Source organism: Sminthopsis crassicaudata, chromosome 2, assembly GCF_048593235.1.
Source record: "Sminthopsis crassicaudata isolate SCR6 chromosome 2, ASM4859323v1, whole genome shotgun sequence".
Classification (NCBI taxonomy): Eukaryota; Metazoa; Chordata; class Mammalia; order Dasyuromorphia; family Dasyuridae; genus Sminthopsis; species Sminthopsis crassicaudata.
In genome coordinates, this window is record NC_133618.1 from 129,677,906 (window position 1) to 129,693,565 (window position 15,660).

The 15,660-nt window shown below is 34.8% G+C and overlaps 1 protein-coding gene across 8 annotated transcripts in view; it reads left to right on the top strand.

Annotated features, from left to right (window-relative positions):
* Window positions 1-14,527, top strand: part of UNC5D (unc-5 netrin receptor D) — a 770,467-nt gene extending 755,940 nt beyond the window's left edge. For all 8 annotated transcript variants that reach the window (XM_074287224.1, XM_074287226.1, XM_074287225.1 and 5 more), the window contains one exon: window positions 7,012-14,527. In XM_074287224.1, the coding sequence (XP_074143325.1) occupies window positions 7,012-7,216 (205 nt within the window). In that variant the 3' untranslated portion in view covers window positions 7,217-14,527. The remainder of the gene's footprint in view (window positions 1-7,011) is intronic.
* Window positions 14,528-15,660: the final 1,133 nt, after the last annotated feature.

Sequence of the window (15,660 nt, forward strand, 5' to 3'; positions counted from 1 at the left end):
TTTGCTAATGTGTTGCCCTTAAAATGACCTTGTATTTATTTTACACATACATGTTTTACCTTTGTTTTTCCAACACAGTACAGGGCCTAAGGCATGGTAAAAGCTTAATAAATGCTGGTTGACAACATACATTGGTTGTCATAGATTTTCAACTATAGATCCCCATGTAACAATTTAGAGTAGCTCAATCTATGACCAGTGAGCAAACTCTTAAAACTATATGAGGATATAATCAGTGTGTCATGTATTAAGTATCTGTTGAATAAAAAGAAAAGTGCTAGTTGTTGGAGATATGATGGCAAGAATAAAATGGTTCCTTCTCATGTGTTAAATCCTGTACTAAGTGTTGGGAAAACAAACAAAGGCAAAACAGTGCTTGACCTCAAGAAGCTCATAATCTAATGGGGGAAACAGTGTTAAGAACTATGCACAAACAAAATATATATAGATAAATTAGAGAAATCTCAAAAGGTAAACATTTGCAATGAGAGAGCTTAGAATAGATTCCTTGCAAAAGACAAAATTTTAGCTTAGATTCAAAGGCAATTAAGATATGTAGACAAAAAAAGGAAAGCATTCTAAGCATGAGCAACAAGCAATGAAAAAGCATAGAGTCAGAATAGTGAGTGTTTTATATGAGGAAAAAGGAGCTCAATACTACTGGATCACTGAGTACATTGAGAAGAGTAAAGTATAAGAGGGCCACTTTTTGGCACAGTGGACAGAATGCTGGGCCTTGTAGTGAACTCAGGAAGATGAGCTCACATCTGATCTCAGACACTTACTAGTTGTGTGATCCTAGGCAAATCCCCTAACTCTGCCTCAATTACTTGTCTGTAAAATTAACTGGAAAAGGAAATGACAAATCATTTAAATATCTTTCACAAGAAAACGCCAAATGAAGTCATGAAGAGGCATGCACTATTGAATAATAATAGCATCAACAAAGAATAAAAAGTATGAAAAAATAGGAAGTGATCAGGTTGTTAAGGACTGTAAAAGCCAAACAGAGAATTTTATATTTGATCCTAGAGGTCATAGGAAATAACTGAAGGTGATGTGGTTAAATCTGTACTTTATAAAGATCACTTTGATCGATAAGTAAAGGAAGCCTAGACTAGAATGGGGAAAGGATTGAGGCAAGAAGACCAACCAAGAAGGTGATTACAACTGTCTAGGTAGAAGGGTCTATACCAGGGTGGTAGTAGAATGGGAGGAAAGAGAAAGACATGAGGAAGCTGGTAATATATTGCATAGAATACCAGGTCTGGAGTCAGGAAGGCTCATTTTATAAATTCATTTGTGACGTCAGATACTAGCTATGCCTCTCAGTTCCTCATCTGTAAAAAAAGAAAAAAGGCAAACCATTCTAGTGTCTTTGCCAAGAAAACCCCAAATGGAGTTAGGAAGAGTTATATATAATGGACAGAAGCAAAAAACAAGAAAATAAATGCCAGTGATATTAAAAGGATTTGGCAAGGGATTGTATTTGGGGGAAGAGGGAGTGCTGGTGAATAGAGAGAGTCATTCCAATGATGACATCTAGGTTTAAATCAGTGTGATTGAAAGAATGGTTGTGACTTCATAACTATAGGGTAATTAGAAAGAGAGGAGCGTTTTGGGGAGAGATGATGAATTAAGTTTAGACTTGTTGACTTAAAATGTCTATGGGATATCCAGTTCAATATGTATAATAGACAGTTGAAAGTGAGAGCCTGGAGGTCAACAGGGAGATTAGTACTGAATAAGTAGATTTGACTAATTATCAGATTAAAATAATAATTGAATCAATGAGAGCAAATGAGATTACTAAGTGAAATAGTATAGAGGCACTTAAATGTTTCTTTCACAAAATATACATAGAAAAGTACCTCGTGGTGTAGAAGGTGATTGACAATGTCAAAGGCTAAGCAAAAAGAATGGAGTCTGAAAAAAGGGCCACTAAATTGGGCAATAGATCCTTGATAACTTTGGACAGAGTAACTTCATTTGAATGATGAGATTAGAAGTCAAATGACAAAATTAAGAGGAAAAAAAAGGGGAATGGAAGTTGTGGTATGAATTGTAGAAGGCATTCTTAATAAATTATATATAGTTGTGTATATGCTGCATGATGCAGTGAATAGAGTGTTGAGCCTGGAGTCAAAATGACTTTTCTTCCTGAATAAAAAATCTGGCCTCAGACACTTATTAGCTATTAGCTATGTGACCCTAAGCAAATCACTTAACTCCATTTGCCTTAGTTTACACATCTGTAAAATGAATGAATAAGGAAATGGCAAAAGTCTCCAGTACTCTGGCAAGAATGGAATCACATACAAAAAAAATCTACACACGCTACTGAAAAACAACTGAACAATAAGGGAGCATGGGCAGGTGTAATGAGAGATTTGGGGGATTAGGGAAGGAAATATGGTATGTTTTTTAGAGATTGAAAGATTATTGAGAAAATAAGAAAGCCATAGAGGCCAATCTACTAGAGAAAGTAGGAAGAAATGTAATCAGTTGTGCATGTAGAGGGGTTTATACTGACAAGAAGGGCCACCTTTTCATGTGATATAAGAATGAAGGAGGAGATAGTTCCAGAAGGCATCAAATGATTGTGAAACAAGGTAAAGTCAGTAAATAGAATTCTCAGTAAATAGTCTTTTTTTTTTTTTTCAAGTGAAATATGAGTCAAGGTTTTTCTCTAAAAGAGCAGGAAATGAAAGCCATTGGGAAAATTTGAGAAAGAGTGAAAAAGCTTAAAACAACTGAGATGAATGGAATACTGAATCAATTAAGGAGTTATAAATGTACTGCCTTGTGAAACTGAGGGTCTAGTTGAGACTGTGTAATCTAAATTTGTTGTGGAACAGTAAACATACTTGTGATTTTCTTCACCTTTAATATGTAACACTTTTAACAGAGGTAAAGAAGCAGGTAATGGGAGTAATCCAAGTCCTGAGCTTGGAAAAATAAGATTGGTGATAGAATAAATATGTACTTTAGTTTGAGGAGATTATCTCTGCAGAACAGTAGTTTTCAATATTTTCTTTTTCCATAGAATTCTTATGCTACCATCTTTCAGTGGATATATCAAATATAAAAGTCTCATTAGAATTAATGTGAAAACTAATATTGCTTTTGATGAGATACCAGTGAGGAAGATGTTTAGGAAAGGTTTAACTCATAGTATAAGTATGAGAATATAGTTTAATTTAGAAAACATTAAGAATAATAGAAAAAGAAAATAGGATTTGTGATTAGAAGTCCTGTTTTCTGATCCTACTCTAGCACCTGTGACCATGGACATTTTTTCCCCTTGATGTCAGAAAACTTTTATTTTCCTCTTTATATCTTCAGCACTTAACATACTCAGTGGTATATTCAGTGCCAAATAGATGCTTGAGAGATTAAACAGAATTTCATGAACCCCAATTACTTCAAGAGACCATTCTTTTATACCCATTTCATAGAATAGTTGCAAGGTAAACACTCTGTTAACCTGGAAAAACTCTATAATTATGAGCTATTAGAAGCAGCCTACCATAGCATTTAAATATGGGATCTGGTTTTAGGGGACTCAGACTGTGTAACTCTGAGCAAATTAAATAACCTCTAACTCACAGACACTAAGGAGCGTAGAAAATGTTGATATGCATTAGAAAAGATTTTTTTGTTCTTGTTTAAGAGTTCCCTGTAGCAAATCCCAGATCTGGTGCCCTCCCCATTATCATCATCAACATGAAGAGCAAATGGATTCAGATACAACCAGGGGGCCTGAAAATCTCTTAGTGAGGTTCCCTAAACTCACCCCTTTCCTTTTTCCTTTGCTGTTTGTTTTGCTGGACATACATTGTCAGACGAGATCCTGTCCAATTATTCTGTGACTTACAGAATTGAGAAATACCTTTATGAAAGGTACAGAAAACCATCTTACAAGCAATATTCACATGACCAATTGTAAATGGCATCATTCCCAACTTGCATTTAAACCAGGGAGTTGAGGTATATTTCAAATTCACAAACAAGTAGTCCAGTGACATTTCTATTAGTGTAGAAGTAAATAAACACAGTAGAATCAAACTCAGAAATAGATGAAAAGGACATTGTAGGGTGACCCCTCTTCTCCCTATTAAAGATACACATTCAGGCAAGCAAAAAGTATAAACACTGCTTCTGGTATTTATTATAGTCAGCTACTCAGCTTTGAAGAGCCCTTTGGGATCTTTGAGTAAAATGTCATAACCTTCTCACTGTTGCTTTGGTTTGCCTTTTGAGTGAATCATCAAACAGTATAGATGAACAGTAATGTGCCATTAAAACCTGGTCACCTCTATAAGAAACTATTTTCTACATAATTTTATGTTGCAATCAGTTATAAAAAAGCGACACTTGCCTGACCTCTACCAATCTTTGTGGTGAGAGACCTAAGTAGGAAACCAGAGTTGGCCTAGAGATGACATTTTTTTCTCTCTTTGGTGGAACAGAATCAGGTCAGAAACAGGCAAACAAACAAAATCAAAACTTCTCTTCCTTTTGGTAAAATCCAGATGCCCCTTTTAATTCTCAAAGGTACCAGTATGTTCTTCAGTGTTACTATCAGAAAAAGTACATTGCCAATAGATTTCCACATATAGTAACATATGTGCCAATAAGTGATCATCCTAATTGCACACCTACTTCTGCTATGCCCCTGTGGCTACCATACAGTGAGTGATTGATTACCCTCCTATAGGGAGAAATGAAAGCTGCTTGATTCGTGCCAGGATTGCATTGTGTATTGAATGATCATCTACTTAAATTTTAAATGTATAATAATTTCTCTTTTTATACATAAGGAAAATATTTGTGTGAGTTAAGTGATTTTGTACTAGTTATATTGCATTGATAATTCATTTTGAATTTGAAGTCCATTAGCAAAAAAAAAAAAAAAATTCACTCAATCTTGGAAATGGAAAGACTGTGCTAAGAGATGGTGGTACAGATATAGATACAGATATAGAAAACAAAACAAAAAAAAAGACAATGCCTATTCTCAATGAGGTTGCATTCTAATGGGGTAAAACAAAACATGTAATAGAAGAGAAAGGGTGATCGGGTCTGAGAAGTCCACAGAATTAATGAATAAAATTACAGGAAAATTCATTAACATATCTTTTCTGTGAATGAAAGAGCTGATTTGAATACTATTGTCAGGAAGAGGTTGAAAGTAAGGAGAAATAGACAAGTAATAAAGAACATGAATGGAACACATTTCAACATTCAACAGTGAGCCAATGACAGTTTTTAAGCAGGTATAAATTACATGTTTAGAAATATATATTGGAAAGATTATTTTGCTAGCTTTAAAAACAAAGAAACAAATATACAGTAGACAAATAAGAGGAAGGGTTAAAGATGATTATAAGGTTCCTAGCTTTGGAGAGAAAGTAATGGTAGAAAATATAATAGTTGCTTCAAGAAAATCATAATAACTCAAATTTCTAGAGTGGCATCCAATTTGCAAAGTACTATTCTAACAATAATCTTATGAAATAAATAGTATATATATATATATATATATATATATATATATATATATATATATATATATATATATATGTAAAATCAGTAGCAGTATGAGACATTTGATTGATGCCACATAGAATTTCAAATTCAGATCTCTGACCCCCAGTCCAAAGGAACACAAGCTTTAGAGAAGAAAGGGATCTAACTCAATCTCATATAATTAAAGAAACTAAGCTACAGATCAGGCACATGACTTAGGCAAATGGAATCTGAACCCAGATACTCTGAGTCCAAATCCAGAATTTTTTTTCTACTACACCATGATGCATCAAGCTCAGGCTCCCATGCCAATAGTTTGCAGTTGCTGTTAGCTTCCCCTCTTTTTTTAAATTTGCTCAATGAACAGAGTGTTAGGTCAGGAATTAAGAAGACCTGAAATATGTGTTCATTTATTTGCTAGTTGTGTGATTTTGAGCTAGTCACTCAGCCTCTTTCTACCTCAGTTTCTTCAACTGTAAAACGAGGAGAATAATAGTACCAATTTCACAAGGTTGCTATGAAGATCAAATGATATAATATGTATAATAGGTTTCTTAGCACAGCACCTGACATAATAGGAGCTTAATAAATGCTTATTTCCTTCAATGCTACATCTTACCTTCGAATATCTGAGCCTGAAGTGACAGTAAGACATCTAAGGAAAAATATTCCGTAATCTTTAAAAACAAAAGAGAGTCTTGTGGTCTTAATTTACCACTGTTGAGAAAATAATTGAAACCCAGGATATGAAGGAACTTACTAAATGAGTCTAGAGAAAAAAAAGATAAAGGTGTTGGCCATAATGTTTTTATAAATGTTCATGGGAAATAATACTTTTGTAGGAAAGGAATGATGAGAGACTTAAAACAAGAACCAGAAAGAGACAGTGTCATAGGAACATTAGAAACAAGAATGTTTCAGATTGGCCACCACAAAATACCACACAGAGATCAATGTAGGTGAAAAATGCCTTTCAAAAAAAGGAAGTCTCTAGTTATCTTTGAAGCAGCCATTTCAATAGAACTCAGAACTAAAAGTGGGATTCAAGGAATAAACATAGAAAATGCAAATATACACCATTATTTATTTATTTTATAATTCTATTTACCTTCCTCTCAAGCCTCTGAAATCCAAGAGGATATGGTTTCAAGAATCTAGGATTATCAGAATAGGAACTCCCCTACCCATTAAACACAGTTTTGTTTTATTTTGTTTTTGAGGCAAATGAGGCTAAATGACTTGCTCAGGGTCTAGTAAGTGTTAAGTGTTTGAGGCTGGATCTGAAATGTGGTTCTCCTAACTCCTAGTGCTCTATCCACTGTGCCATCCAGAACCCAGTTTTAATAAATGTGACTTTATATCTCTTTTGTGTCAAGCTGTAGTATTCTTTCAAGCACTCTCACTGTTCTTGTGTTCTTCCCACAATCTTTTTTTTTCTTTGTTTAGCCATTTATTTAATTAATCTCTCTTCTTATCTAGGAATTTATCCTACTTTGCTACCCAAAGTAGCCCATCTGCTGTCATTTTGAACCTGTGGGAAGCTCGTCATCAACATGATGGTGACCTTGACTCCTTGGCCTGTGCTCTTGAAGAGATTGGGAGGACACACACAAAACTGTCAAACATTCCAGAAACTCAGCTTGAAGAGCCCGACTTTGGCTACAGCAGACAAAATGGACTTTAGTCCATCTCTTCTCATGGACAGACCGATGGCCAGCTTTGTGACTTTTTTATTAGATGGGGAGGAAAGAGGTGACTTTCAGCCCAATGGTATTTGGAAAAACTCAACATTTATAATCAAAGAAGGACATCACTTAAAGAAATTGAAGGCTGCCTTGGTAAACCAGTTAATTTTGGGAAGGTCCAGCTTGCTTTCAAAAAGCCCCATTTTCCCATCTAAATTAATACTGTCTTAAGGATACCAATTCTGCAGAGTTGAAGTGGATAAACACACACAGATACACACACACATACAATTGCCTTTAAACAGGCTCATTTTTTTGGAATTGTTAATGTATGAGAACATATCAGGTGCCAACAAAGCAAAGATTGAATAAGTGTAGGGTTTGGAAAAAGTTCATACAGTAATGATGTTCCCCAAGGGCCAAATTATTCTGATATCAATGTCAGATTGTTGGTTTCTTTTTTTTAACAAGTTGATATTTGCAATGTGGGAAATGAGTATAAAATTAACCTTTATAAGTAAAATATTGCCAGTCCATTTTTGTGCTTTCAACCATATCACAAGCAGGAAATGAGCATTTAGAAGTGAGAATCTAAGTAAGTCACACCAGCACCATCTCCCAGCCTAGCCCACATCCCCTAACTCAGAAAAGGGCTGCCAGGAGGAATGAATGGGATGATTAATTGGTTAACTATATTTTAAAGTTGCTTCCTTCCAAAAGCCAGGATTCACCTCACTCCCTCCTGCTATGCCCCTCTATGCAGAATAGTAAGGGACTCTTTCCAGGTACATAAATGACCACAATTAATCATCACTGCACGGTATAATAGCCATTGCTCACAATCTATAGAGCAAGGCCCCCAACCCCACCACCTCTACTCATATCTGAGCCACACAATTACAGTAAAATCAAATCTATTATAACACAGCTAAATACTGGATTTGGATGCATCACAGGTCTGTTTCCCCTCCCTCCCAGGAAACATTCCCCCATAAGCTGTAGATCTCAAAGAACTTGTTAAGTTTTTAAAATAGTGGATGTTATCTTGTCCCCTAATACTACTGTAAGAAAACTAACTTTCACTATGTTTTTTGATGAATCTTACTGAAATGTTTCTTGCATTTTTTTCATTAAGAACCCGACTTTCCAGGAAATTATTATTATTATTGTTGTTGTTGTTGTTTAGGAATTGCCAGGGTCATTCACTTTGGATAGTACCTGGTATATATTCCATGTAAGTAAACAAGTATTTATTAAGTGCCTATTAAATAGTAGGCACTGTGAATATAAAGGTAAAAATGAAATAGCCCCTGACCTCAAAAGGACCATTTTATAATATAAGCTATAACAATGCCTTTTTCTGACAACACCATTATGGTGTGGTGAATTTTCAGTCATATGGGGGAAATAGTGGAAAAAATTAAAATCCACAAGAAATTCAAGAACTTTATTTTGATCTCTTCCCCAATAAATCTTTTTGACCAAAGCTTCATGCAAATAGTCAAATGGATTCTATTTAGGTTGACCTCTACTCCATAGCTATCTTTATGAGGAAATACTACCTGAAAGAGTAATATTCGTAGATATGATAGCAGAAGAGAGGAACAGGTAGAGGAGGCAGGGAGCTGAAAAATGCCATAGATTGGATAAGCAGACCCTCACCCTCCTGAAGGACTTGGTTATACCAGCAACAGGTGGAAAGGGGAAATTTATTATATCCAAAGAGATGAAAATAGCTAACTATATAAATAAGTTAGTTTATCCAAAGAACATAGTCCCTGAACAATTATTAAAATGCATAATCATCTTTTTTAGAGCCCTTTAAAAATTCCAAAAATAGTACCACAAAGGAAATGGTCTAAAGGCTTGGAATTTATGATGCCATATTTAACCCAGTCTGGTGCATATTGACTCCTGCATTGGCTTTGCTACATGAAATTCAGCAGCATAAGGCTTTTCTCAGGAACTGAATGGATTATTGTACAGAACAGACAAATCCACTTAGAACTGTCAAACCTATTGTCTGAAATACTGTCTCTAGATCAGGAGAATGTCCTTTCTTATAGTCTGTTCAACATGTTTATCCCTTATAGGGAACAATGGAGAGAATCCATGGGAGTATAAGTCATTTGAGATCTCTGAAATTGTTTCTTGAAAAAATAGCATTTGGGAGAGTCAATCATCAAAGCAAATACAAAACTGACTTGGAAAGAAGAATTAAGAGACAAATTGCAGAGCAGTTGTTTTGGGATCCTCAGAAAAAATAGACACTACTACTATTTTCTCTTTTTTTCTGCCCTAAAGTAGGACATTCAAGATTTTTCTCTTCTTTCCTGAATGGACTTCTAAGCATTTCATCCATTTACATGAATTAAGATAGACCTTGAATCAATCTCAGCAATTTTAGAGAACTTTTAGATTTGACAGCAGACTCCAAATTTAAATATTTTAAACATTTAAAGATAAATGAGACCATTTTTACCCTCTGAATGTTAACTCAATGACCTTTCTTTTTTTTTTTTTTTTTTTTCACCAGGGGCATAAACTCAGACTCATCTGACAAAAAGATAGACTATTCCTTAAGATCACCAAGTCCAACTCTCATTTTAGAGATAAAGAAACTGAGGCTGAGAAAATGAATTAAGATGCACTAAATCATTTGAGGCAACAACAAAGGAAATAAAATATTGGTTGAATTTTAGTCAAATGTTCAAATTAATCCTTTGATTGATTCTTTCTCCTTCCCCCTCTATACATATTAATTTCCCTTCTTCTGATATCAGGTACAAAAAGGGTGAAAATGAATTCTTGCTGTATTTAGAGTCATTTAACAACATAGCAAATGGATTTCCAATAAGAAAATTTGCAGGATTTACAGAGCAATGGACTTTAGGAGCAGATCATTTCTTAAACTCCTAAACCTTAGATCACCCTTTGAACCTTGAACTTAACCCAACCTACTTAACCCAGTCTAAAAACTCTTGCATTGCCTTTGATGTTTGGTTGTCACTGCTTTGAGACTTGCCAAGCAAATGCCCCTCTTGAAAGAGATTTCATTTGTTATCTTAAGGTCTTACCTTAATAAACTGTCTTGCTCATAGGAGTATGCATAGGAGAGACAGAAATAGAAGGGGGAGAGAGAGAGAGAGAGAGAGAGAGAGAGAGAGAGAGAGAGAGAGAGAGAGAGAGAGAGAGAGAGAGAGAGAGAGAGAGAGAGAGAGAGAGAGAGAGAATGAATGAATTACAGAAGTACAGAAAGAGAAAGAACCCTTTAGTTTTTGGTGGTCTATTTAGAAAATGTCATGATGTGTCCTACCTTACCCCCTGCCATTTTGGGACCTATGAGTAATTTAAGACTAATAGCTGTACTTTCAAAATGACTTACAATTATGTCACTAAAATGGTATACTTCATAGCTTTGCCAGACTGCAGCATCATAAAATTAATTTATGGACAACATTGCTTGTGCAGTCTGACTAGTTTACATTAAAATCCTTTAAGCTGAAAGGAAGCTTGCTCTGTAGATTTAAATGCAAACTTCATTTACCGGTGCACGAAGTCCCATAAAACTAGGATGTACTCCCACAAAAATTTTATTGCCCTTTTTTGTAAGAGATGAAAAAGAATTGACACTGTTCTCTTTAAAGAGGGGAGAACTTTTTATTTATTATTATTTTTATCTCCAAAAGCAGCTGTTATCCTTTGCTGTGGCCTATACATTTTTCTTTCAGGAAATTCTAAGAGAGGCTATTAAATTTAAATCACTAAAACAGGGGTTTTCTTTGGATTAAAATCTCTGGACTTGAAGACTTGAAGAGCTTGTCTCTCTGAAAGATATTATCTTTAAAAAAAAAAAAAAAAAAAAAGTAGAAAGGCATGGCATATTCATTCCCTTTCAGAAAGCTTTCTCCAGATGCCAAACTTCTAGCAAAGGTATCTGTGAAGTTAGAAAATGTTGTGAAATATATCAGTGCAATGTTCTTTTTTTTCCCCTTTTAGTCATTTCTTTTTTTTTTCTGTCTATTAGTAGTGGGTCAAGCTGCCCTCGGTAAATGTCTTGAATAATATAGTTGACAGAAGCAGTAAAGGAAAAGTTCTCCCAGAGGCTTTTGTTCCAGCTATAGCAAGTTCAAAAGAACTGCAGATGAGCTAGAAATGTGCCTCTTTGGCCTATTGTATGGCTTACTTTCCTTATTTTTTTTCTTCATGTAACATTGCAAGATTCTATCTTTTTAGTAGCTCCCATTGTCTTTATTAGAGATAACAGCCGAATAGAAATGGGAGAGCAAAATGTTGTCCTAACAATAGTGGCATTAAAAAAAAAAAAAAAAAAAAAGAAAAAAAAAAAAAAGTAGCCCTTGGTGTTAGTTGCCATAGCACTGTATTTGAAAATCAATGCTTTAGCTAAATGCTGAATGGGCACAATTTCCACTGTTTTGTCCCTATAGAAGTTTTCAGAACAAGCAAAAGTGTGTTTTGTCAACTGTCACAAAAGTGAAAATGTTAACTGATCTTAAGTGTGTTTGCATTTTTTTTGTGTGTTTTTAATTTTCAAATAATTTAAAAAGCTGCAGTTTACCAAGCTGTTTGGGTGTATTCAACAGCATGTGGTGTTTTTTGCAAGCAATTCTAGGCTGGCAAGGGTTCACCACATAATCATGTGGTCTTTTTACAATCCCCACAATAGAGCCACCTCTCCCAACAGGATGGCACTAGGAAGAGAAATTTTTTTTTTTCTCTTAAAGAAAGGAAAGGGGATTTAAGACCAGCCCTAGCCAATTAGTCACTAGTGTGTAGTGTTGTAATCTGAAGTAGGAAGTTTAATGCACATAGAATAATTGTAGTTTCTTAAGCAGCTTAGCCTTTTTTTCCTCTTGCTGTGAAGACCATGGATTGGAATGTCCTCATGAGGTGGGCCTAGGAAGTGAACATCACGCTTCATGTCTTAAAACCCACCGACATCTGAACCCAAAGATAAATGCAAGCAGAACGCTTCCCAGTTAGACTTGTGCTTTTAGGAGCATCCCCCCTCCCATTTTAACAAATAAAATTAAAACCTAGAAAAAGTAGTTCAATATGAACTATGCCACTGTTCCTAAATGATGCAGCATTTAAGGATAATGATAGCATCTTACAGAAAAGCATGCCATTCTTTTCATGGATGGCTTTATGGTTTTATGTTAAATCTTGTTAAAATGTGAGGGAAAAAAATGTCCTTTTAACTTTGGTTTCCCAGTGGTCACATCTTTCAATTAAGATTCATTATAACAACATTTTAGCACAACAGAAGAAAATAGAACTTTTCCTTGGAGTTTAATGTGATTGGGTTTAACATCAGAATCCTACATCTTTAATGGTGAGGGGGAAGCACAGCATGTCAGAGATGGGAAGTATGTCCAAGGTCATATAGTTTGATGATTTCCAAGCAGGAATAAATTTAATTCAATTCAGTCTATTTCAATAAGCATCTTAAGTATGTTCTTTGTGCAAAGATGCTGGGGAAAATAAAGTATACTCTTCCCCCCCCTCAAAAAAGAAAAAAAAAAAAAAGGTGTATTTCCTGCTTTCCATATTCCATCTTCTACCCTATATTTGAAGACTCCCTATCTTGGCCAAGTTGTGTTGAAGGTAATATAATTGACTATATGATCTCTTTGGGGTCTTCCCAGCTCTGTGATTTAAGAATCTAAGGGCAATTTGTAAGCAAAGTGTTATTCCTCAAGACACATTTACCATGGCAAAGAGAACAAAGTTGAGAATAGCTCCAATGGTATACTTTTTCTATTCTCTCTTCCTAAACAATTGGAGATTCAGTGGCATTAAACAAGCCCTGCACTGAGATTTCTCTTAGAGAATCAAGAACAAACATTTTTACAATTTGCCATCCCAGTGTGGCCTTGCCTTTGGCCCTCCCATGCATTAGGGACAGAACAATATGGAAGAAGAATAGCTCCAGGTGACCAAATTTCTGACCAACAAATTTTCCTTGCCCTTTCTAAAAAGTAATCAAGCTCTTATTTCCTCTTGTCCATGGCGCATATAATTGTTTTTTGGGTTTCTATTAATTACCCCCTCATGCACAAACACACACACACACACACACACACACACACACACACACACACACTCCAGTGTGTGTGAAAAGGCAGAGGTAAAAAACATCTTATTCTCCTGACTCAAATATAAATATTGAAATCAATCGTTTTTCATTTTTTCTCCATTTCTATATTGAAGAGGTTTGAGAAGGCAGTTTTTTTCCTTCTTTTTTTTTGGGGGGGGGCAATTGGTTTTTATTTCCCCTTTGGTAATGGTGTGGTATAGGGTTGGTCTGCAGACACTTTCTGAACAAATGACTCAGATCTCCCTCCCCCACTCTATTACATGTTTTATTTAAATGGATTAAGAGCTAGAAGAAAACAGAAACAACAAAGATCTGGTTGAACTCTTGGTTTGACATGAAGCTGAAGGAGCAAGCAAGCCAGAGAAGATAGCTTGAATAAAGCACGGCCTTGGCTTCATACCACACTTTCTGTGCCTTGTACTATCAATGTAAATTCTGAATGTTGTACAGTAAATACTTGGATGGACTCCTTAGAAAAGGCTGCACTGGCTTCTTTTTCAGCACATGTACATATATATAAATATATATATACATATATATATATTTGGTAATGCCCAACAGCTGTGTTATATTGTATTGAAAAAATGGACAGTTTGGATGTTTTATGTAGAGTTTGCAGATATTGGATGGCTACAGACTTTTGAAGAAAAATGTACAGACATAAATTACTGCATATCGGTTATTTATGAATAAAGAGTCTTTTATTGACATCTTAGATTACTATATGAGTGGCAACTTGAAATCCTAATGAGGTTTTTTTCTTCACAGGGCTAACAAGACAAAATACTCATCACTACAGTAACAATTTTCAATGAAGTAGAAATATAAATATCCTGACCTCATAATGCCATTTCTCCTCTGCTACATCCTCAGAAAAATATAAAGCCAAAAAAAGAAAATTACCTTTCCCCACAATATTCTTATATTTCTTGAAAAAAGAAAAAGTAGATAGTTGAGCAGATACTTTTATAAGAATCCTAATGGCTGCACATTTTCCAGGTCTTTCACGTTGTTGCTCCCTTGAAAACTTGTGAACATTTTTCAGGTTTTAGACTTGGGATAAACAACATTTTACTCTCTTGGTTTGGAGGGCAAAAGAAAAAAAAAATAAATAAAAGGCATTTGCTCCTTCCTCTGGTCTCTAAAATTAGATTGTAGGACAGGTCCAGATATTCCATTTGTCCTACTTCCAAGCTACCAACCTCAAACTCATTTACAGAAAATTTTATTTATACATGTGTTTTGAGAAAAGAGAAGCAATGAAGGAGAAACAAAACAGCCCGCTCTACTTCCCAATAATCATTAATTTACTTTAATCTGAAAAGAAAAAAATCTATGTATATAAATGTACATATATACACAAAATTTTACTTGCTTTTAAATATATATATATTTATGTATGTATGTACATATATTAAAAAGATTATCCATCTTTTAATTTAGAGCTTCCAGACAATATAAAAACTTGATATTTTAGACCAAGGGTTCAAATGTTTGTCTTTTTCTTCTCTCCATTCTATATAAAAAAGTATCTTACTTGCTGCTACATCTTTGCTTTCTCTATCATGGGTAATAAGTCACACAGCCAGAAACTTGAAATAAATCATTCACATCAAATCATTTATGATTGGTATTAATTTAAAAAGGCAAGGAACCAATTTTAATGAAAAGAAAACTCTGACATACATTCATTCTTCAGACAAAAAAAAAAAAAAAAAAAAAAGAAAGGGTTTTGGAGGAAAGGAGGCACTTTTACTTTCCACAAGAATTCTAGATAAGGAGAAAGTTCACTAGCAATCAGATAAGTTCCATAGTCTGCTCACCACACTAATATCTACTTGGTGATTGAAAATCCCAGCTACCATAGTGAAGTACAGTTGTATTCGATACCAGCCATGGCCAGCCACTACTCTTCAATGGCCCCTCAATGTCTCTTCCTCTTTCGAGCATCTAATCATTTCTCCCAACTTTCTACATGTGTCCTCATGCATATCTATTCTTCTGTGAATGTCTGAGGTTCTCCCATGATGGAGAAAAATGCTCTATGTTTTGAAATATAATTCCTGGACGTATGAAAAAAATCTTCTCCCTCTACCAATATAGCAGAGGTTCCTAATTTGTGTTTGTGGTAGAAGGCATTGGCAATCCATGAACCTCTCCTTAGAATGCATAAAATAAAATACACATTATTAAAAGAAAAGCAATTGCATTAAATATCATTATCAAAATCATTTTTAAATAAATTTCATGAACTTTAGGTTAAATATTTTTGCCTTTAATTCATTCTCCCTTTAAAATTTCATTACCCAAACAATAATAACA